At 38.0% G+C, this 24,525-nt stretch overlaps 1 protein-coding gene across 3 annotated transcripts in view; it reads right to left on the bottom strand.

The window, feature by feature from the left end:
* SATB1 (SATB homeobox 1) overlaps positions 1-24,525 on the bottom strand; it is a gene marked incomplete at both ends in the record, with an annotated part of 72,946 nt that overhangs the window by 37,231 nt on the left and 11,190 nt on the right. For all 3 annotated transcript variants that reach the window (XM_079705330.1, XM_079705331.1, XM_079705332.1), the window contains 3 exons: positions 626-838; positions 8,679-9,133; positions 11,666-11,777. In XM_079705330.1, coding sequence (XP_079561456.1) covers positions 626-838; positions 8,679-9,133; positions 11,666-11,777 — 780 coding nt within the window. The remainder of the gene's footprint in view (positions 1-625; positions 839-8,678; positions 9,134-11,665; positions 11,778-24,525) is intronic.

The raw sequence follows: 24,525 nt of genomic DNA, 5'->3' as shown, positions 1-24,525 counted from the left end.
CAGATGACTTTTGTCCTTTCTAAAAAGTGCAAAAATTGGGAAAATAGAAAATGTGCCCATTTCTGGGAATATGGATGGGATGGAATTCCTTATCAGCCCCATTTAAAGCTGCCTTCAAGGATTGTATTAAACTTAATTATGAAAGATTACAAACGAGATGATGCGTAATTGGTACCAGCTGCAGTTGGTATTGGAAAGCATAAATACAAATGGAATTATTTATTTTTATTTATTTACTATTCAAATGGTGGTTCTAAAACGCGCAGGGATAAAATGGACTTCATTACTTTTTTTTTTCCTATTGAGTTTAAAATACCTTTTTACTTAATAGTAGTAGAGCCAAATATCCCATTTAAAGATGACTTTTCACCCCCAAAGAACCCCCCAAAAGAAGCAACACAAAGCAATTTTTTTCCCTCTATCTAATTAGTAGCTGCTTGTTTTTATATCAGAATTAGTGAGCTGGGACCAAATTCTCCTCAAGCAAGTCTATGAATTACTATTTAAAAAAAAAAAAAAGCCCTATCCATCTACCTTTCTCATGCTTGTTGAGATTCTTCTTTAGACTTTTTTTTTTTTAACAAAAACAAAAAGCAGAAAGGTGAGGAGGAAAAAGAGACTTCACCTGGGGAGGGCGGCTGGGCGGTGTGCTTATCAGGGGGGCAGGACCCATCGCTGAGGCTGCATTCAAGCTCCTTTCCCTTTCATCCTGGTAAATTCGATCTCTCTCAGCTTCCGGTAACTGCAAGAAATTCTGCATAGCCCGAAGGTTTACCAGCAAAGACTGGGATGCAGTCTTGGGGTCCTCTTCCTTTCGTAGGATTTCTGAAAGCAAGCCCTGCAGGGAATGAAAGGCACAGGGTGAGCTTGCCCCCATGCTCTGCCCAGCCCGCGGTGATCCTTTCCTTTTCTTCTCCACTCTGTTCAGAAAATGAACAGTCAGAAGCATTAATTCCACATAGGAATATATTAGTTACAATTGAAGTGGTAGAGAAGAGAGCCTCAATTGTATTCCTAATTTTATTAAGCGTCTGCTTTACATATAACATAAACTGCAACTGCCTAATTGGTCTCCTTCTTTTGAGTAGCTTAACTTGCCATGAAATCTTTCACAGAGAGAGGATTGAGGCAAGTTAAGAATAAATGAAATGCTCATAATACGACAGCACTGAACTGTATAGTTCTCAAGCTGCCAAGACAAAGGCAGTGGAATGCCAACAGCCCAATATGTAAAGATACAAAGCCATTTCGAGAGAAGTAGGATTTACAAAGAAAATACTCGAAAATGAATTGTAACATACTAGGAAAAAGAATATCACTAAAGCATCACCTAAGATTTATGCTATGTTTTTGCAGGCAATATTTTACATTATTCCTTGGTTTTCAAATTATTGGAGTCAATGACAAGTGATTCTATTTACCGCTTAAGGAAACTATACTGCTTGCTATACAATATACCTCTGAGTAACAGGTTGAAAATTTGAACTTCAGAAACCATCCTTTAAATTTGAAATACATAACCCCTTTTCCACACTGCAAAAATCCATCGTAGCATGCCAAGAAAAAGAATATTATCAAATTCTGTACTAATCAAATTTCTTGAGGAATAAACATTTTTAATAGTGCTAGAAGAAATTCACAAACCATTAGTAAACTTCTTTATGGTATTCCTCCCCAAATAACAGAGAATTGTTAACTACTTCTTTAATTTTTGGAAGAATGCATTTTAAAAATGGGTGTTTCTCCACAATTTTGTTTAAGGGCTTATATGAAATACAAGGATTAGAAACATTTTCTGCCCATTTGATAAGGACTGAGCAGGCCTTACCTCTTCAACCTTCTCCATGAAAAAATGCCTGGAATGACAAGGCATGTTTGCTTTCTACATTTCAGTTTATCACAATATGGCTCAGAATAAAATGTTGTGGAGATCTGTATATCATTTGCAAACTTCATTTTCTAATAACCCTGCAGAAATGGCAACAGGGTACATTTGGGAAAGGGAGGTAAAGTGTCATGTCAAAACAACCAAGCCCCAACGTTATAACATTGGGGTTTTTTTCATGGTTTCCTAGAAGTGCAAACCTGGCTTTGTTCCCAATTCCTCAAGGAAAATGTAGCATATTGCCCCAAGATAACAGTTGGGTACAGACAATATAAAAGCAGTGTCCACTTCAAAAATGACCTATATAGGCTGCTATTAAAAAAGATCCTCCAATAGGCTCGGGGGCTTAAGAGTACATTTTAGTTTCTCATTTGGTCTATGCAAGGGAAGCCAGTTTCACCCTAAGAAATGTGACTGAAAAATGAAGGGTACTTGTCCTTTCATTTATAATACTGACAAGTAATGTTGCAACAGTGTTTATACATGAGCAAAACATCCAGTCAATTTAACTAAAATTCAGTCAAACAGGCAGTCAATCACCCAGCTATTTAATTTGCACAAGGCCAACTAATTAGATTGACTGCGTTTTTGATGTGTCATGTTGAAACCAAGAAATACAGGTCTCAGAAACAATGTTTGAAATTAGGTGTAAAAAAAACAGCCCTTGCTCTAAACTCTTCCCCATCAAATGGGGATAACAAATTTTTAAAGATATTAAAAGATGTATTTCACAAAGCAATATATCTTAACTCTACAGAAAGAGATAGAAACATACAGTACACATAAATACATTATAAATTCCTTGAGTAGAATAGTCTAATATTCTTGTCATCCCAGCACAATGCCTGCCACGTAAGTGTTTGATAAATATTTACTAAATGGATTATGTGTATTCAGACCATAGGAGGAAAAAATTCCAAATAGGTGACAGGAACTTAACAACAAGATATGCTCCCCATGGGAAAATTTTAATGGTAATTAATAATGTACTCAAGGTGAGCCTTCAGTGAAAAGTTATGTGGCACTCTGTAAGACATTTATCTACACTAATTGTTCAGTAATTTAAAAAAAAATTTTTGCAGCAACATGGATGGACCTAGAGATTATCATACTGAGTGAAGTAAGTCTGACAGAGAAAGACAAGTATCATGTATCACTTACATGCGGAATCTAAAAAAATGATACAAATGAACTTATTTACAAAACAGAAATAGACACACAGACACAGAAAACAAACTTATGGTTACCAAAGAGGAAGGGGGGCAGGGATAAAACAGGAGTGTGGGATTAGCACATACACACTACTATCAACATACATAAAATAGATAATCAAGGACCTACTGTATAGCCCAGGGAACTATACTCAATATTTTGTAATAACCTATAAGGGAAAAGAATCTGAAAAAAAAATATATAAGAATATATAAACTGAATTACTGTGCTGTACACCTGATGCTAACATAACATTGTAAATCAACCATACTTCAATAAAAAAAACAAAACACTTTAGGTCAAAAGAGATCCTATAAACAGATGTTATTATATTTGGGAAATTTGAAATTAGACATTCAGAGATCTCAGATAACAAAATGTCATCTCTTTCTATTAGAAATGTTTCCCGAGATAGCAGAGAACTACAGTGAGAAAGCCAACACATGAAAAAATACATAATGATATCAAGTCTTGCTAACATGAGACTGAGTCATTCCTGTATAGCTAAAAGTAACAGATAGAAGGTCACTTGGGAGAGAATTTAGCAATTTCTCTACTCATATTTTGACGTTAGCATGACGTCCCATTTGAGCATATGAAATGTTTTCTGGGCAAAGCATTTTATTCCACTTAATTATTCTAACTAGAGCGAGTGCAGGTTTTCTGCCTGGGATGTGTTGAAGGTCTAGACTGATATTTCAAATCCTGGGACACTCACAGAGCTCGAAAGCAGACAGTGTAGACAGTCTCAGATGTTTTACAAACCTTCGGGTTTTTGTGGGTTTTTTTTTTTTTTTTTTTTTTGGCCCAGGCTTTCAATGAGGGGAGTGCCCCCTGGTGGAAATGCTTGAAAATATTATTAGAAAATGTTTTGATTAGAATGTGTTAATTACTTTTTTAAAGAGAATGATGTCACTTGAGAAAATTCTGGATGCGAAATGACTGGCATTAGAATCCAGATACGGGAATGCATGTTTTGGTCCTGTTTGGGTTGTTGTTATTTGAGTAGCTACATTTATGGATTCAAGATGTATGTGGCCCTTGTTTCCCATTTCCCATGACTGAAAATCCAGTTAAGCCTTGCCAAGTTAGGTCAAGGTCATTTGTAGTAATCCCCCGTGGTGGATAGTAAGAGAGATCTCTTACCAAAAACTTTTCTTCACGCTAAAAAATAACATGTCAAGGTCATCATGTACCATCCTTGCTATCACTGAAATACCAGGATTAAAATATTTACCAATATTATGCCCCATAGGTGCTCAATAAATTTGCTGAATTAAATTAAACAAAATCATTAGTCATTTTTGTTTCTAAAAAGAACTTGCGATTTTGTATATTATGTAGTATGTTACCAGTACCTCATGGATATCAATTTTATGGGAAACGAGAAGCTGCTTTTCATGGCACTTCACATCTTCAAATTGTTCAATATGTGCTCTATACATGAAAACGTAAAATTATTCTGCATCGCCATTCCACAGTGGTTGTGAGATTTCTAATGTTTTCAATTAAAGAGTGAACTTGCTGATGAATTCCTAAACCTTTTTTACATTCCAGAAAGAGTTTACAAGTAAAATTCATTAGTATTGGAAAAGAAAGAAAAACCTTCAATAAATATTATCAGTACTTCCAAAAGCTAATTATGAATTCTTTAAAACAGCAGATAAGCGAAAGAGACTGCCAATATGAACAAAAAGCCTGTCTGGCCTCCCGTTTGTCTCCTCTTTGAACATAATCACTGATTCAAACAGATTTTTATCAGCTTCGTGGAACTTCAAAGCCCTCAGAAGGAAAATATGATTTGATGAAACCTCCCTCTAAAAATAAAACATGTAGAAGATTCTTCAAGGCTACCTGCCTCTTGTTTGGTGAATTTTTAATCACACGTCCAGGTGAAAGACTACTTTCAAACTCCACCTCCTACCTTGGACTCAGGCCAAGCAAGTTATAAGCAGACACATTTATCTCTGTCGGTTGGGAGGCCAAACAAGAGCTGTCACGTTGGGGTAATAGCACCTTTTTACCTTTTATTCAATAGTGATATGGAGAGTGGACTTTTCTTAAATTACACTGTGAAGAATTATAGGAACACAGTAGCAATTTCTGTTATACTTAAGCAGGCAAATTTCTCTCCACCACATAATTTACAGAACTCAAATTCAATAAAACATTACATGATGGTCCATTACTGTTATCAGTTTTGAATAATCCATCTTCATTCTTTATTTTACTGGAAAATAAAGTGTGCCAAAGACAAGAGGAGGGGGGAGGAAAAAGGGGAAAAGCCACAGAATGGGATCAGAGTTAAACTATGGGATTTATTTTAAAAAGAGGGGGGAGCACTAAAGAATATATTTTCCTCTATCACGACCTTTAAGTAGCAATAATACAGAGGAGTAAATTGAAAAGTATAAATCTAGAAGCTTCAGCAATTAATTTTAGCCATGGGTTTCCATTAAAAAGACATCAAGTAGGCATAACTGAATGAATGACAGATGCTAAAAGCTGGTACCTTCCGTAGCAATTAAAGAACACATGGCCATCAATTCAGAAGGGGGAAACATCCTTAAAACAAGGAATTATATAAATTTCATCACAAACTTTCAGAAAAGGTAGACTTTGTTTTCATCTTTTTGTTTTCTTTCGTTTTCGACTTTTTAAAAAAAATAGTGATACCGGAATGTCTTAAAAGAGAGGGATATGTTTTAGTTCAGGAGACCCAATTCAGCTGATGAGAAAATTCTCCAATGAAGAGTTGAAAGATGAGACCCAGGATTTTAAAGTTATACAGAGCTGTCGATATTCTCAATTCACAACAGCATTATCTATTACATGAATGTTTTAACATACTGTTTATAGGATGCCAGTGTCTTTATCCGATCACATCAGAGAACTTTGCATTTGTATGTACATATTTTACATTAATTTTTTTAAAACCTGGAGCCCGAATTGCACTCTGTAATAAGTACACACAAATGTGTCTGTGCGGTTTAACTCTGCAGAGCTCCCGCTCTATACATATGCATTAGCGTGTGTATTTTCATCCTCCACACTCACACCATACACTCTCACGATGCACCTGCTTTTACTGAAATGCATACAGTTTGAAATAAACATACGACATACACTCATATGAATGTATAATCATTAAAATAAATGCAGCTGTGTGTGTACGCGTGAGTGTGTGTGGCGTTTTGGTATGACCACCGAAAAGACATGCATGCTTGCATGTTCCAAAGCGAATTCCCCAAAAGTGAAGTCTTAAATATACATAGACAATGACTCTCACTGAAATCAGACAGCTTCAAACATGACCCATCATCCACTTCGATGGAGGAGTCCCAATTACCTCTATACAGATTTAAAACCAAACCCCTCTGTCATCCGGGGCTCCAGACAATTCTTCGGTAATGACTCTTTCTCAACTGGCTATTATTAATAAAGAGATGGATATCAAGCTGCACCCGGGTTTCATTCTCCTCTCTCCCTTGAAAACATTAAGTCACTGTTTTCAATGTTAACCACAGAGATAACCATCTTTTCAAAGAGATTGATAGGGTATAAAATAGAGAACTCTGTCTTTTTTCCAGTAACAAATCCTATTGATATCTGTGGAATCCGTCCACGTGAAAACCCAAGGAGAACAAATGGTCACTCTCCAGGGTGATGCCTGGGACATTACAGCCCCACAGAAGAAAAAACACACTGATGGGTGGTGACCTTACTCTTTTCACCTTCAGCTGGACTCTCTTTACTACATAAAACACGCTTGCCTTGGTCCTTTAAGAAATAACAATTTGCTCAATTTCCAAAATGCTTTCCACTGAATCTGTGAGTCATTTGTGTCCATGTCAATGCTGTCTTTGTGGGCTTTCAATTCAGTTCAACAAGCAACTTTTATGCAGAGACCTGCCAGGTTTTTGCCCAGTACTGAGAACTACTGGTAGTTACTGCTATTTACAAAAATAAAGGATGCTGCCAGAAACAGGAGTAGCTAGAAGGCTGACTTGATTCTTTCATCCATTCATTTTTAAAATTTTTTAAAAATAATGACCCTCCAACTGAATAGGGGTGTCATATTAAATTTACCAGCTAATAATGAACACATTTTTAAGTTGTAAAGATATATTAATAAAACTAGGTAAAACCATACAATTTTAACCTGAGAAATAACTTTGCATCCACCCTTTTAAACACAGACAGATGATGTACAAAAAACAGTTAAAGAAACTGAAAACAAACACTGAGTTAAAGGCTTTGTAACGCCTCCTAAGTTTCAATCCAGTGAAGGCAAATCAAAAATAAGTCACAGCTGGGATTCTCCTAGGTATGGAAACTGCCAGCAAGGAATTAATACTAGATATTTTTGTACCCGGATTTTATTCTTTTTTTTTTTTTTGCGGTACGCGGGCCTCTCACTGTTGTGGCCTCTCCCGTTGCGGAGCACAGGCTCCGGACGCGCAGGCTCAGCGGCCATGGCTCACGGGCCCAGCCGCTCCGCGGCACGTGGGATCCTCCTGGACCGGAACACGAACCCGTGTCCCCTGCATCGGCAGGCGGACTCTCAACCACTGCGCCACCAGGGAAGCCCCCGGATTTTATTCTTATAATCATGTAATAAACAAAATAACTTAAATACGAAAGGAAAGTATGAGTCAGGCCAAAAAAAAAAAATTGACAAAAGAAAGAACAGTGGTAAAACAAGAAAGTTAAAAGGACATAATGTTCTCATTCTAATCAAAGCTACATGCTCTTCTGGGATTTTTCTGGGGAGGGTGTGTGTGTGTGTAATAAACACCATGTATATATCATACTAGTTTCCCAAAAACAACATTTTTAAAAAGTCCTCTCATTCAGTGTTTAATGGAATCAATTTCCTTAGGGCTTTTCAGAGGTCTTTATCTTAGGTCTTCTCCTGTAAATCACCCTTTCTCCATACCCTGCTAAATATCTTCCTTGCTGATAATATCTTCACAGGAATTTGCCCAGGAGGACAAAGGTGTGAACACAAGGTGTATATGCAAATCTCAGTGAGAAGTCTCAAGCTAAGGCCTCCAAGGCCAAGCCTACCCCAGGGCCTGTTTTGTAAATAGTTTTATGCATTTCTGTCTATGGCTGCTAGGGCCCTCAAAGACTAAAATACTTACTATCTGGCCTATTACCGAAAAGGTCTGCTAATCCCTGGTCTAGGAAAGGTGGACAATGGGCTAGAAGCCTGGAGCCCTACCAATGAAATGGCCTTGACCAAGTCCTGAAACCTTTCTCAATCTGCTACTAACAGTCTATAATTCCATTATATAAAAGCATAGGTAATATCAATTTGAAATATTTTCGATATTTATTCTTTCAAGGCCCCTGACTCAGGATCGATTTGTACGCAGCTTTCTCTTGGTACAAGAGGTTTACGATAAGCAGAGAAATGATAAAATGTAGGCACCCCCAGGTACAGACAATATGACCACAGGGAGAGAAGGAAAAAAATGTTAGTACAAAGTCAGAGCATAAACATTAGTATAGATGGGATTAAAGAAGGAAGAAAAAAAGAGAGAGAGGAACCATTTACACATAAAACAAAACTGACCTGAGTTCTGTTAAAAGCCACACGTGCAAATACTGCCTGGGAGATTCCTGCCCGTTTCAGTTCATCACGTACCCACTGGTAGATTTCGGAAGACACCTCTGTGTTGGTGGAAACCTGTTGCTCCAAAGGCTTATTCATAGATCTACTAACAGGGGGAGGGTGGTTCAAGTACTGTTGGTTTAAGGACTGCTGGGCTAGAAGTCTGTTCACTGCATACTGCTGGTTCAGCAGCTGAGCCATCACCAGCTGCTGGTTGACCAACTGAGGACTGATGGGCGTTGACACGAGCCCAGGGTGCAGGTTGGGAAGAGGGGTCCGGACAGAGGGCTGGCTGCTGTGGGAGAGCTGCGCGGGGGACGGGGGCTGCTCCGCGGTGTTCCCTGGGACCGGCTGCTGGCCAAAGTTGACGTGGTTGGCACCTTGCTGGGATAGTTCAGAGAGACTATCCATTTCAACTGAAGTGGACAAGAAGGAAAATCACATTGAGTCAACAATGATCTGCATTGATAAGGATCTCTGATCATTCCCTAATATAGACAGAAGGCACAGGGCCCACCCAAGGTCCAAGGAAACTAAGAACATCTCAAGATGGAATGCAACTGGCTATGTTTTTACTTTTGTCCTCTGCACCATGGCACAAACTTTGAAAGGCACGTAACACTTTCTAGTTTTATAATGTGGTTTAGATGGAAGGCCAGAAATCAATTATTTTCAAATTCTATGTGACTAGTTTGGGGGTCAAGCGATTATTCACTCTTACTTCTTATAAGGCAACATTTATTTTAAAATAGCTTCTAGGGAATTCCCTGGCAGTCCAGTGGTTAGGACTTGGCGTTTTCACTGCTGAGGACCTGGGTTCGATCCCTGGTCGGGGACCTAAGATCCCGCAAGCCACGTGGTGCATGTGGCCCCCAAAAAACAAATAGCTTCTAGAAGAACACTATTTGCTTAACGGCAACTAGAAAGAGTGAGTGGAGCTAGGAAAACATCATATGCAACTGTAGAAAAAAGAAATATGCAAGTATTTTCTCATAATATATACATTTACTGTTACTACTCTAGACAAAAAGTTTGCAAGAAAAAAAGAGTACACAAATGTTACTTATGTTCAATTTTAACCTAGCCATTAATATAAAAAAGTAATCAATATAATAAATAATAAAAGTGGTCATAATGATCAGTAATGATAACTGAGTGCATGCTGAACACTGGGCTGGGTATCTTATACGTCCCATTTTGCTGAATTCTAACTATCATGTTAGATGACGGGTATAGCTGCAAATATTTCTTAGAATGAAGCAAAAGACTTAATGTATTGCAAGCCAGCATACCCAGTGTTGCTAAGACCCAAATGCTTCTTGAAGAAGCTGTGACCATCACCAGATGCTATGACAATCTTTCAAGGAAGGGGTAGGGAGTCACTCTGATGCAATGGTGATACTGTCACCATCTTGCAATTTATTACCACCCACACAGGACGAACGTTTCTCCCTTGGCTAGATCCCTCACGTGGACTGGCTGAGAGTGAATAGTAAGTGACCAATACTATTGGTCAGTAGGATGGTCAGTAGGTGAGTCTTTCTAAATAGTACACCATGGGAATTCCCTGGCGGTCCAGTGGTTAAGACTCCGCACTTTCACTGCTGTGGGGTCCGGGTTTGATCCCTGGTTGGGGAACTAAGATCCCACAAGCCGTGTGGTGCAGCCAATAAATAAATAAATAGTACACCATGCTTCCCATGTGTGGACTCTGGGTTGATTTTAATCATCATTTCTCTTTTTATTAAATATCCAGGCTTTACATTTAGAGGAACTTATCATATTGCTATAGTCACTGATATATGCAAAATATAACTAAGCATTGGGGAAGAAACCTTCCATTTCTACCAGTGATATCAGCCCAAGTGGGCCATTCATAGGGAATAGTAATTCAAGCAATTATTCCAAAAAATGATGCATTGTCTTCATTACAGCTCTAAGCTATAAACGGCAAAGAATCTGTTTTGGTAGATGGATGGTTTTGCTTCAAATATTAAAAGCTAAAACAGGCTCAAAATTCAGGTTCTCTTGCCTCTTAAAATCTTCAGGAGAAGTTATTATTGTTTTACTAAATGAATGTAATGGAAGTAAACAGAAATAGACTTAAAACACAATGTAATGCTATGCATATGAAACATCCCATTCCTATATTATTTTAAAACATTTTATTTGGAAGGTACAAGAAAGAAAACCTTAATAGAAATTAAAACATTAACCTTAATCACAGTGTTTGATTTAACGAACACTAACAAACTCAACAGGGAGAAATGACATAATCTAAATGCTAGGGTACAACACACAACTTTTATCTGTCACTTCACACTGCAGATAATTTTAATGTATTTCCTATGTAACAAATATTGACCTAAAGTTACATGTTAAGATAGGATGCCATGGCATTGAGAGTCTAGGAATGATGCAATGGTTCTTTGGTTACGGATGGTAAAGCAGTATGCTCACCAAAGTGCCTATCTTGGGGGGCTGGAGACTATAGCTGTAAACGTCACTTGATCTCAACTGTGGAGACTATAAATACAATTGAATATCCTCAAAAATTGGGTGTAAAAATTGGCACTTTCCCTTTCTCTCAAACAAAACTCAAAAGAACATAAAAGCATGATTTATCTCTGAGAGAACCCACAGCCAATATTAGTTATTCAAGGCCTGGTTAGGTCTTCACTGAGATGTTAAAAAAATGACAGCTCCCCCCTGCCTCGCCTCCATCTCCTGCATGTCTGACAACCAAGTCAGTTGGGCTGATTTAAACACAAACATTTATTGAATTTAATTATCTCATTATACTCAGACCCACTCCCCACCCTCCAAGAAACATTCTAAATTGATCTCTAATTGGGCAATCACAAGACCTGGCTTTACATGCAACTTGGATAAACCCCCAAATGACACGTAATGGTATGTAGCCACCGCTGCAATGGTTTTCTGCTTACCCATCATATCTTTTGTCTTCTTGAAATGTTTGTACCACCTTCCAAATTCTTGACATTTTGCTGCTGAGACATTTGCATAGTAAGTGCTGTTCACAATGGAAGAAATCATACTCTGCATGAAGAGGGGGGTGGAAACAGTTGTAATACACAGCGGCACAAGACAGAACATGGACATGATTTCAATTGTGGAAACTGTAACTTTTTTTCATCAACTGAGTACCAATACATTTTTGTTTCACACTTGTAGCCTAAAGCCATGACTTCTTCAAAGTCAGTAAGTAGAGCATCAAATGCTTTATTTAAGTAGAAAGTAACAGTCCACTGAGACTGGTATAAAATGATCACACCCACAGACTTTGCTTTAGTATGTATGGGACCTCCACCAATGTCATCTGTTCCTGGGCGGACAAACTTCAAACTTCCACCGATCCCAATATATCCAAATACTTGGAGGTGACTTTCTGATTGTAATTCATAAATAAATGCCACTTTGTGGTTTGGTGACTAAATTCTCCATCCTTGCAACTCCCAGGATGGCCCAGGGACCATAATATCAGCATCATCTGGAAGCTTATTAGAAATGCAGAATATTGGGCCCTACCCCAGACCTGGTCAAGCAGCACCTGCATGTTAATCAGATCCCCGGGGATTTGCGCGCCCACTAAAGTTTGGGAAACACCCCTTGCACTTTCCACTCATAGTATTTGGGTTTCACTTGGAGGTAAATTAACACTGTTGCAAGGCTGACTGACCACATTTAAGAAGAGAAAAACTATTCACAAAGATCCTCTAACAGAAGAAACAAATATGCTGCTATCTTATTGCTAGCTTCATATATAGTAAAGCTTGGGTTTTGAATTTCAAACTAACCATATCATTTTTAAAAATATGCATTTCATGGTGACTCATCTCTCAAGGATACTACAAAAAAGAAAACGCCCTATTTTGTCACTTGTCTTCATCCTGCTTCTAATAACAAAAGCTTGGAAAATGGAGTCAACAGCTTAACATAGAAAAATGAAGAAAGACAATGATTTTGATGTATTACTAGTTTTGTCTTTTTTTTTTAAACTCATTTTCAACAAAGAAAAGTATTTTCTTCCCAGGAAATTTTGGTTCTGGTCATTTCAGTGACTTGATCATGGTTATTTCCAGCCACAACACTCATATTCTCTAGTAGTGGCTAAATTAATTTCCAATTGAGTCGTAGGAATAGTTAGACTTTGCAGAGCCAATCTGTCCTCCACTCCTATGTGTAGAAACATGAGAACTTACATTTCAGACTTCAGGTGGTCTATGGTGAAACGGTTTACAGAAGGCGGGGAACAACCAGAAAATCCAGTTTGGGGACAAAAGTATTTTTACATCATTATCTTCTTTAAGCTACTTATAATGTAGAGCTTTTTTGATTATCATTGATTCTCCTGGCATCCGTCATCAGTGTTAATTTTGTAATGTGCACACATTCCCGTAATATGTAAACCTTGGGGATCTTTGAAGAACTTCCAATGAAGGATAAGCTGGAGTTCCATTACTGATGTAAAACATGGCTATCTTTCCTAAGAGGCACTATGATATCTTTTTTTTTTTTTGACACTTTCTACTGGATAGTCATTTTTACATTTCTCTAAAAAGACATTCTTAATGTGCTCATGATACTCTGCCATTAATCCAGACTAAGAGAGTCCCTCAGTCCAAGGTACAAAAAGATACTTAGCAATGTTGCCAAAACCAGACCCAGAAGATTACCTGATCCAGTTAACAATCTGTCAGCTTCAATCACACTTACTCTATTCATGATGGATCAATAAAGTCAGACACTAAGAAAACTACTGAGATGGCTGATGGATCACTGTGATTCTGCAAATGGGTGAGAGCCCATGTTCTTCTACTTTGGTCCAATTTTTAAAAAATTATTACTCTTCAACTTAGACATGCTGGCGGATTCTTAAATGTTAACATAATAGTACATGTAAATTTTAGATGTAGCTTATGTCTTAGTTTTCAGAAAAGTCTGAAATATCAAAATTTTGCTGAGGTTTTTGACAAATGTCCAGGCTACCTGACTTTGCCAATGGTTCCATCTATGAGATTTGCTCTTTGCTGCACACCTACTACGTCCCTGGCTGGTACTAGGGATACAAGGGCAGATAGATACAGCCTCTGCCTACAAGAAGTTTACCATCTATTAGGAAGAGACATGTAAACAGATCATTTCAATTTAATGTGATTCAGTAGAGCAAGAATGGAAAATATATGGGGGTGGGGGAAGAAGAAAAATATACAATGTGTGGGAAAAAGAAAAAAAAAACATCTGAAATATTTTTATAAAACTAGAGCCCATATGTAACTGTGCTATGTAGTTCATTATTACCCATATGTAGAAAATAATATCCATATGTGCGTGTTCATCAAAGCTTCCCCCTGCCCTCGTTTAACCCTAAATTGGTAGGCTCTGTCCTTAAGTGACTTTCTGGATGCTTTCTACTCTGTCAAGTGGTGCGGGCTTAGGGAAACTCTGAATAACGTAAATATTAGCCTAAGTGAGACATAAGTCAAAAGGCTAATCCACAGGTTATGATGCATGCCAAAGCAACTTTCTAGATTCTCTATCTTTCTGTGCTTTTAGGGGGCTGGGAAATAGTCCATAATTCAGGTAACTTGGGGTCACCTCTATTTTTACTGGAACAATATGCAGTGATATGTCCAACTAAACTGCTTAGACAGCCACTGCATGAGACATTTGTTTTCCCTGTGGTAAAATCCCCATTGAAGGCTTAGGCATGGCATCTAACTAGATCTATGAGTTTTAAAGGCAGGGAAGAGAGATTTCAGAATCTTGGGGGGGGCACACGGTATTTGAAAGATCACATTCAGTCCTGTTATCTTCAATTTGGAAAATCATAAAGAAACACCTCTTGTTTTGATAATACAAAGAAGAGAAAGTCAAGATTGATAATACTTTCCTATGGGCTGAGGATGGACAGGGGGTAGGTAAATGAAGATCCATGTTTCTGAGAAAGAACTTGGGATTCTTCTGTCAATCAAAAGGAGATACTATGTAGTTTAAAAAGATTACTTACTAAGCTATGAGTCCATGCAGGTCTGGGGCTCTGTATTACTTTCCAGCCCAAATGCCTGGCATGTATTAAATACACACTGAATGTTCATTTGATGAAGCAGAATGAGCTAAACCTGCATTCAAGTCCAAGATGTATCACACACTGGTAGTGTGACCTCGGTCAGATTAATTGACCACTATGACAATTCCCAGTACTAAACGGGAATGTCAGCAGCAGTCACCTCTTGGGGCTGTTCTGAGAACCTGTTCATATGGACATTTTTTTTTTTTCATTCATCCAGCAACTATCTATGGAACTCCTGCTATGTGCCTAGAACTGACCAAGTCACTAGAAAAATAATGACTTGAAGAGACATACTATCTCCACTTGGACTGACAATAAATAAAACAATGAATGTGATACAATTAGCACAGAGCCTGGAACATATGGAGTATGGACTTAAGAGAAGTTAATTACTATGACAACCCTCCGCCTCCCTCTTCACTGGCTTTTATTATGTGATCACATTTCAGATCAGTCGAAAGACTATGCTTTAAATAACATATGAGTCTTAGATACAATTTTCAAATGATGTATTTTAAGTCAAAGAAATTTTCTTATGAAAGAACAAAGAGGATACAAATTAAATGATTCAGTGACAAGTCGGGTCAAGGGATAACAAGGGAAAACATCAATGAAAAAGAGCATTTCCATTTGTTTCAATATTCCAATTTGGTGGTATCTTCCAAAGCTGGCCAGTAGGTACCAGGTGGTAGCTGACAACAGGAAGATACACACCACTCCTCTGACTTATTTGATCCACGCCCTCTTCCATCTCTAGCTAACAGCTGCTCACCTAGGATACAATTTCAGTGCGGACTCCTGCAAGGCTCTTCCTGACGGCCCAAACATCCTGTACATAGAACCTCTATGGCACCCGTCACGCTGTTTATTTCCTACTAGGTGGGTGAGCCTTGGGGCTTATCTCCATACAGCCTGGACCTATCACAGGGCTGGGCACCTATTTGGTGATGGATAAAAGGTCACTGAAATAAGTCATTACTGCAGGCTACCAGAAAGTCCTCCTCTCTCTTCGTTTTCTTAAAGGTCAAAGATAAGGTTAGATTAATTGTCACAGGGAATCTTTTCGATCCATCAGTTTTAGCTGTCAAGCTTGAACTCAAAGAGTTTGAGAAACCTTTGTTCTTGAATTTGCAAGAGCTCCCTTCCAGGTTTTTGAAGTTACTTCCTCACAGATGTCTTGGAAGTCACGGAGCTCGGTGCTCGTGTTCTCCCAGATCTCCGGGTGTCTATTTATACGAGCTTTTCCAAAGCACCGGGAAAAGGGCACGACTTGCCTGGCAAGTCTTCTTATTTGGTGGCCAGTCTGGGGAAAGCATCCACGTTCAGGGACTAAAATAACCAGGCTGATAAAACTCCTTCAGTTTAAATCCCAAGTTCAAATGCTACCCAGGAACACAAACCAAGGAAGAGCCCCCAGCTTCCAGCATCAGGAAATACAGTTTGGAAGTCGGCAGAAATTGGCTGTGGGTCTCCTAACCCCAGTGTGACACAATATTCTCGTCCTAGGAGCCAAGTTGTAAGCTTTTCTAAGATCCATAAAGCACATGTCTGCGCCCTATGAGGAGCTCCGGCTCTTTCTGAGAGTCTGCTCGAGTTCCGATCTGAAAGAATGCCATCTTCACAGAAACCCTGGTTCTCTAGAATGATACCATCTGCCACAGGCTGAGCTTCCTTTTCAGCCAAATACATTATTTATAACCTTTCTAATTGTGAAAAGGTAAGGGTGGAATTTTTCTACAGCCTGACTTCGATATGGTTAGAACATTCTGAACCTTTGCTCTCAAATACTGCAGGTCTCCGCGTTTGAAAAACAAAAAACAACCCCCAAACCCATAAGGAATTTGGTGGAGGTTACATAATTTTTTCAAAATATTCTATCCTGTCAACCCCCCGCTAGAATAGGACGTACACTGTTAAGTATGTATTTATAACACATTTAGAAAACCGAAGGAAGAGAGTTTTTTTATTTTTCTCCTTGGTCATCTTAGGAGCCAAGGAAGAGGTTGGGGGGAGAGGTGAGGCCTTCTGAAAAAAAGGTTCATCAACTGGGGAAAAGGCAGTGATCTGATTACCCTTAAAATTGCTTTGCTGTGCCTTTAACATCAACAAAAAAACCCACCCCCAAACAATGCTAATCAGGTTATTCAATCATTTAAACCAAAACTGTTCATGCTTTTCTGCCAAATCAACCAACCACAGCAAAATCTGTTATCTCTGATTGCTCAGCTTCCAGTCAAAAAACCAGTTAACCCCGACTATACCAAAAGTTTTCCAAAATACCCTCAAAGCGCTGCGTGCTCATGGAGAAGAAAGAGAAAGCCATGCCATCTTTAAAGGGTAATTGGAGCACTGGACCCTATTTGCATATTACAGTTCACTCTAATAAACTACACAGCCTGTACCGGAAGCCAGCAGGTCCCTAGCGTTCATGTGATCTCCATACAGGCTCTCCATGCACAATTTTTTTTTTTTTTAAACAGGGCTATGATATCATGATCAAAACTTACTAAAGACTTGTGGATGGTCTGACTGAGGTGGGAAGAGGTGCCAGAGCCTCTACAAAATGGTGGTTCACCCAAGTTTAAAGCTTTCAGGCTCCATCAGCAGAGAGGGCAAAAGCTACAACATCTTATTTACACAATTATCTAAATACGATTAAACAGCTGATGGACAAATATTAAACTGGAAAATGTATAGTCATTTCAGCTTAATGTAATCCTCTTTCTGTAAACACCCAAGATGATTTTTTTTCAACCAGAACAGTCCTGACATCTCATAAGCCTAAGGGTGAATAGCAAGAGATTGTTTTTGATAGTTATAAATATTCAAAAGACATGCAGACCATCTGCTTTCATAATACAGGTAAAGCAAGACTGAAATGGGGACTGCTGTATAAAAATGATTCTTTTAACAAAGTCTTCCTCTCCTCGAAAACTATAAAGACAGATGTCAAAAACTGTTTACACAGAGCAATCAGGAGTGTGCAAAATGTAATATTCCTTTTACACACAGTGCTTGCTAAAGAGATTTTTTTTTCCTTTTTCTTCCCATCTGTGTGTTGCAACACATTTCTACAAGTTAAAAACATTTTTTTTTTCAAACAGAGATCTCATGAATACCCAAAAACATGCTATCTGGTTTCTGAATGCTAATTAATTTCAACTAAGGAATCTGAATATCTTGTTCTGTAGGAAGGAATGTATGTTTTGAATCGGAATACTCCAGAGACACCAGGGAAATCATCTTGCACAGGTTTAATTCTGTAAGGCGATTTTTCATGGTTCTACCTTGTCTGTAATATATATCTGGTACATCCACGTCTTAAATGAAAGCACATCACTGCTAATGTCTTTGGCATAAAGTCTAAAATAATTGTTTTCCGAAATAAATGTCCGTGCGTGCAGAATGTATATACAGAAACCTTTAACTTCTCAGGCGACACACAGTGATGCTTTATAAAGCCCCGCAGTTAATTTTCAGGGTTGGAACACTAATCTTGACAGTAACCTTTTTATGTATTGTATTAATGGCACAGAGACATTAAGCACCTTTTTATAATTTTCAATAAAATGAGCATTTACTGAACAATCTGTCAAACTGCTGGCTCTCTATTCTTTCACATTTTTATTTTTTGACAAGTGTAACTTCACACACTCGGCTGGCCCTCCCCTTTCTCTAGGTCCGGCCTGCCTATGGCCTGAATTTTCACAGCAGGTTTTTAGATGCGCGTGGGAAACTTAAAGGTCAAATTTTAACTTCAGATCAAATGGAATCAACTCCACATTCAAACACTGTTTTAATAGGGATTCTCAGTAAATGGGGTTTTCTTTTCATCCCAAAGGATATCAAATACTACAAACAAGGAATCATAGGAGATGGTGACATGGAATGAATTTGTTGAAAATTCACAGGTAGTCCCCATCTGGTATTGAGGGAGGGGTGGGGAGGGGAGGACGGGAATCGGGTTTCAATTTATGGGAAGCAAATGGCAGGATTTCTACGTGTCATATTCTGTTTGTGATGTTAGCTTATGTTCCCCAAATCTTTCCCTCTGGATCCTTTATTGCTTTCTAAGCTATTCTCTTGGGAGATACAACTGGGGCATACTCGGCATCTCGATTTGTTGAGAAGAGACTAATCACTTCTAAATTTTACTTAAACTCCAGTTGTCATAGTTATGGCTCTTGCCATCTTGATCAATCCCGGTGCCTGAAAATGGCATCGTCACACAGAGTCACCCTTGTATCGTGCTAAAAATAGAAACTCGGTACAAAGCTCCAAAGGAATACAAAAGGAAGCACAAAGAGAACCTGGGCAATTCTGTTTTAATTCTCTTACTACATTTCCTAAAGATGAAAATGTGACCGTTTCGAAGCACAGGAATTTTATGTAATGGTTTAAATAGCCAATTCATCATGTTTAAAGGAAATGCTGGCTCACAGTTCGTATGGCTTTTCCGCATAATTAAAGTAATTTTACATAAGGCCCAGATAATATCTTTTGACCAGATTCTCTATTCTATCTTTTTGTATAAGTATCCGTCTAGATCGTTCTTAACGCTACTGAAACCTTCTTATTCAAAAGAATTGAATATGTTGGTAAAGAGCTTAAATTAGAAAATATTTGCTAAAAAGCATACTGTTACTAAGGGCATGTAATATTTCAAACTAACTGCACATAGAGGCTTAGGTTTGCTCATCTGCAATATGAAGGGAAATGAACTAGATAATCTGCAAGGTTCCTTCTAACAGCTTGAAGATTCTATGAGATCTGTAGGCATTCCCAGACACAGGTCCTACAGGGTCTCCTTTAGTGACTAAAGAAGATGCGATTGTTATACCCATCATCCATTCACTGTGCAGACATCCCCAACTACAGTTTTATTTTTTAGGAAGGTTGGAGTCCCTCAGTATCTTGCTTATAATATGATTATTAAAAATATACTATCATTAAATTAAATATTACACTACTCCAAATAGAATTTTCACAAGTTTTTCATTAGATAAATCTAATGAGTTTTATTTGATTTTATAGCAAAAATCATTTCCTAAGATTCTAAATCTTGAGCACTGGGAATGCTTGCTTCTTCTTTCTCTGATGGCCCTTGTGTGGTTAAATCTCCCATTCTCTATGGAGATTAAGATTTCTCATATCTGTACTTAGAAATAGCAGAAAAAGACACCAAATTTGTATTAAATTCCAGAGGTCCTAAATAAAGCATTTTGAGAAACTTCAAGCCACAGAGTGAAAAAAAGAACTAAAGTAGTCTGAACAATCCATTTTTCCAAAAGTAAATACTAGAATTAGACTCTGTAACTCTTCACAGATTTTATATGCCTTCCTTCCTTGTATGAACGTTATTAGATTTTTAAGCCACACTGCTTAAAAACTGGGGAGAAAAGTAGGACTGCTTTTTAGCTTTATGGGGCCAAAGACTTTCTTTGGGAGTCTCATGAAACCATGGAAGCTCTCCCCACATATATACTCCCCCAAAGAGGCTTGGAAATTCTGGGTCTGCACAGACCCTTGGGAGACCACTGCGTGGGCAGCAGATCACACCCAGATCTGATTCAAGATTTCACAGGAGACTGAGGGCTAAACCATGTCCTTGATTTCTGTGTTTTATTAGTTGTTAGCTGTTAGCCAAGATTTCCCACGTCTACTAAATAAATATAAACCAATGTCACCTCTAGATGAGGTCATAGAGAAAAATCAAATTAACCTAGCTCACCTCTATCAGTATTATGAAAATGCTTTACAGTTTAGGAAAATGCCATATACTGGTAATCACCTCTTTGGGAGTTATGGTGAAATGGTAAAAAAAATGTGCTTGGACGGGCTGTCCGTCATGAAGTAAGGAGCTCAGTCCACCACCGGGGGCATGAGAGCCAGGCTGAGCTGGTGCTCCTGCAGAAGGGTGGACAAACCAAGCCCCTGAGGCCTGTTCTGGAATGGCTCAACACTTATCTCCACTTGCAGCTCTCTCTAAATTCAGGTGATTCTGGACCTTCACACCGCTGACTTTTACACATTATATGTTTATAGCCCCAAACGGAGTCTCCAATGCCAAATGGGGCCTCTGGAACCTCGGCTGAGGGAGGGACATTGTGAGCTAACACGGGGTGGTACTAACTGCAGGCATTTCCAGCTTGGCAGTGTCAGCATCTTGGTCTATAAATCATTTGATTCTGCTATTGGCATTCCCCCCGCTTTATATTTTTCTTAAAAAATGAGAAATAGACAAACATAAATAAATAGACTAATAGTAAAAAAGCATGGATCTCAAATATAATGCAATTGAGACAAAATGAAACCTATTAGCCAAGCTGAAATACATAGTTGATTATAAAAGAAAAATTTTAAATGTGCACGGAAATATGTTGTTAAAGAGTGTGCTTAACAGTGACGTGTAATTAGGTCTTTTATAGCAGTTTTTAGATCTCTGGGTCCCTTGTACCTCCCAAGACTATTGTTCTGCTTACAAACATAGAAGTTTTGTACATATACTCAAGAACATTAACAATATAAGCAAAAATATGGGACAGCTTGGAATATCAGTAGGTTTTCTTAGAGGAAAATGTAGAAGTAATTTGCTCTTGGTAAGGTAAATTAAAAATTCAGAATTAAGTGTAATAGGAAAAATATTTTGTAAAGTAAGATATTACAGATAAGACTACATATAAAATACTACTAACAAAACTACTGACATAGTTTATAGGCTCACGAAATAAACATGATGAAAATTCTATGAGGCTGTTTAGGTTTGACAAATATGCCTGAGATCCTACTATGTGTCAGATCTCTGAATGTGATGATGAATAAAACTTAGTCCCTTTGTGACCATCAATTACAGTGTTCTCAGAGAACGGAGTTAGTCCACAGATAATTACAAAACAAAGTGGAAAGTGCTATTGGGGGGGCATAAAGGAGGGACAGAGCTTTGGATGTAGGGAGTGGGGGGGTGGAGGGTAGTTAAAGGAAGGAGCACTGGGAAAACTCACATCCAGAGGACAGTCCACACCAGGCATCTTTGACACTGTCCAGTCTAAGATACCACATCTGCTTAACTTTCAAATGTGCTTATTTAAAGCATCATGCTTGAGTCTTCCCCCACTTGCATTTTAAGATGCATCAGACCTTTATACTGATTCTAAGGATGGCACTAAAAGCATTCCTTAAAGGTTAGAATGAGTTAGTTATAAAACGGCCCTTTAATTTTTTCACAAATGAAAAGTTCTTGGTTGTTTCCATAAAAAGTGACACTTGTATCAAAATCTTCTATGTTAGCAACAAAGTTTCTTAGACCCACAAGTGCCATTTCAAACTCTCAATCCCCACGCTGTAGAAAAACAAGTAACGTTATACTGTACTTTAGAACTGAGGGATGTTCTAAATGCTTTACAAGTATTAACTCATGTAATTCTCCTAACAATCCTGAAAAGTTGGTACTATTATCTTGCTACTTTATAGATTTAAAAAATGAGGCATGGAGAGTCACTCGCCTGAATTTACAGAGCGGTAACGACAGAGCTCACATTCTTGACTCCCATGGAACGAATGCTTACTAATTATGTGATGGCAAAGAGTTGCTGATGAAATATATCACTTCCAAGGATAGTTCCGTTAAGAAATAAAAAGAAAATGAGATCGAGCTCTGCCCTATGTTAACATAATCGAGGAGATTCAACACATTTGGGGAAATATTTATCGTGACGTTTCATAAAGTTAATACTCGTTTTGGTTTGCTCCACGTTTTTCAGTTGCATAGGAATAAACGCTGGATTGAGAGTAAAATGGGACAAGCCTGGCACAGTCGGGTGGTACCCAATGAGGAAATACCCTGTCTTGTCATCTAGATAAGAATGTGATCTCAAACGGTGCTAACAATTAAAGCTTTAATCGTTCTTAACTTTCAACATCATTTGCCTCTTTAACCTCTTTGAGTAAACTAAATTAGATTAGCATTTTCATGGGGAAATATTGCCATACAAGAGAATAGTCTTTTGAAAAGGAGAAAGAAAAAGATGATGACTAAAGAGGATGAAGTTTCAGAGTAAGAATGAGAGAAAAGAAAAAGATTCTCAAGTCAGCCACCTTCTCTACAATGCGGAATTCTGCAGCCTCCTGAATTGTCCATAATGGAACTCCAGCACCCCATAATAATACTGCATATTAGAACCCACTACAATCTTACATTTCTGTAGAGCCCTTCATGCAAGGATCCCAGGGTGCTTTACAATCATTATGAGTTAAAATTAAAACTAAAGCACATACAATTCCTAATAGAACCGTTTTAAAAATGCTAAGCAGAACAAATAACTTTTAAGTCTAGATTTAAAAGTCCCAACAGCAAGAGCGTTCCTTATTTCAATTGGCAATGAACTGCAGAGCCTGGCTGACGCTCTCTCCTGTTATGTTAAAGGCTCTGTTATGTTTTTTAATACTCAGAGCACCTTACAATCCAGCAGTTTCCAAAGAAAGAGGAAAAAATTTGGTGCGTGTAGTATTTGTTTTGATTATTCTGAATTTAGGGTTTTCTGTTTGTTTGTTTATGAGTTTGTTTGGGACCAAAATCTGACATGAAATAAAACAGGTTTAAAAAGCAAATCCAGATAAAGCCCAACTTGAAATTTACGTAGTCATTCCGACAAAAGACACTCCAAAAGCACTTTAAAACTAGCTGTTTGAGTAAAAAAATCTGATTGATTAGCATGATTTGGTTAACTTTTTAAAAAAATTACAAACTAGCATTTAATAGGCTTTCTCTCAGGCCATGTCTACTCCTAAGCCTTGGCAGTATTTATTATTCTGCAAATCAGAAAAAAATAGGGGAAATGCACTCATGATATGGTAATTTTCCTTGCATTAGTGATTTTGAGGTCAGAGGAAACCTGTTCAGATCTAAAACAAAGCATAGGTAAAAATCTATTAAGTGAAAATGAAGTGCTTACACATTGTCAAAGCACCCTCTAAATTGGCATGGCTTAAACTCTTTTATGTTTTATTCTTGTGAAAAGATAGTGGCCATAAAATATCTGAGATCAATCCATTTGAAGTTAGATGCTTTATTAAGTTTGGCTTTTTTGAAAGGTTACAGTGAACTAATGTCAAGCTACAGTAAAACCCTTATGTATATAAATCGGCTAAAAATGAGCCTGATAGATGAGACACAAAAAAGCAAATTTGTAATTTGGAGGACACGTCTATTGTAGATGCTACGTATTACATTATTAACACAGAACAATATCTCACTGTCTAATTTTAAAGAGGTACTAGAGTGAAGTAATAACTGGTTCAAAAAAGGAGACAGAAAAAGTAATCTGATGTAAGTTTAGCAATTCACACAACTGCCCATAAGACTGGTTTACCATTTCCTTTATGGATCTCGCCATTAATACAATCGCTGAAAGTGGTAATAAAATCCAATTAGTATCAAGTACTTCCATGCCTGGCAAAGCAGATATTCATAACCTTGGACAGTATGGTAAAAACTGGGAAAAGTTTTATCATTTAAAAGAGGAAAGAAAAGCTCCTACGTGGAGCTTTTCCTCAAAATATATGATATTTAATGACAAGATTTACAATATTTACAATATTATGCTAGGAAGGGGCAGGTACAAAATCCTACAAGCACATCTCAAACAGGAACTTTAAATAGAGCTGCCAGTTATACCCTTGGTCACCACATTGAGCCAGTGAATGACTAAGGTCTAT

Source organism: Hyperoodon ampullatus, assembly GCF_949752795.1.
Source record: "Hyperoodon ampullatus genome assembly, chromosome: 5".
In the NCBI taxonomy this organism is placed as follows: Eukaryota; Metazoa; Chordata; class Mammalia; order Artiodactyla; family Ziphiidae; genus Hyperoodon; species Hyperoodon ampullatus.
Note: the sequence above shows the minus strand (reverse complement) of the source record. Positions and strands in the feature narration are given on the sequence as shown.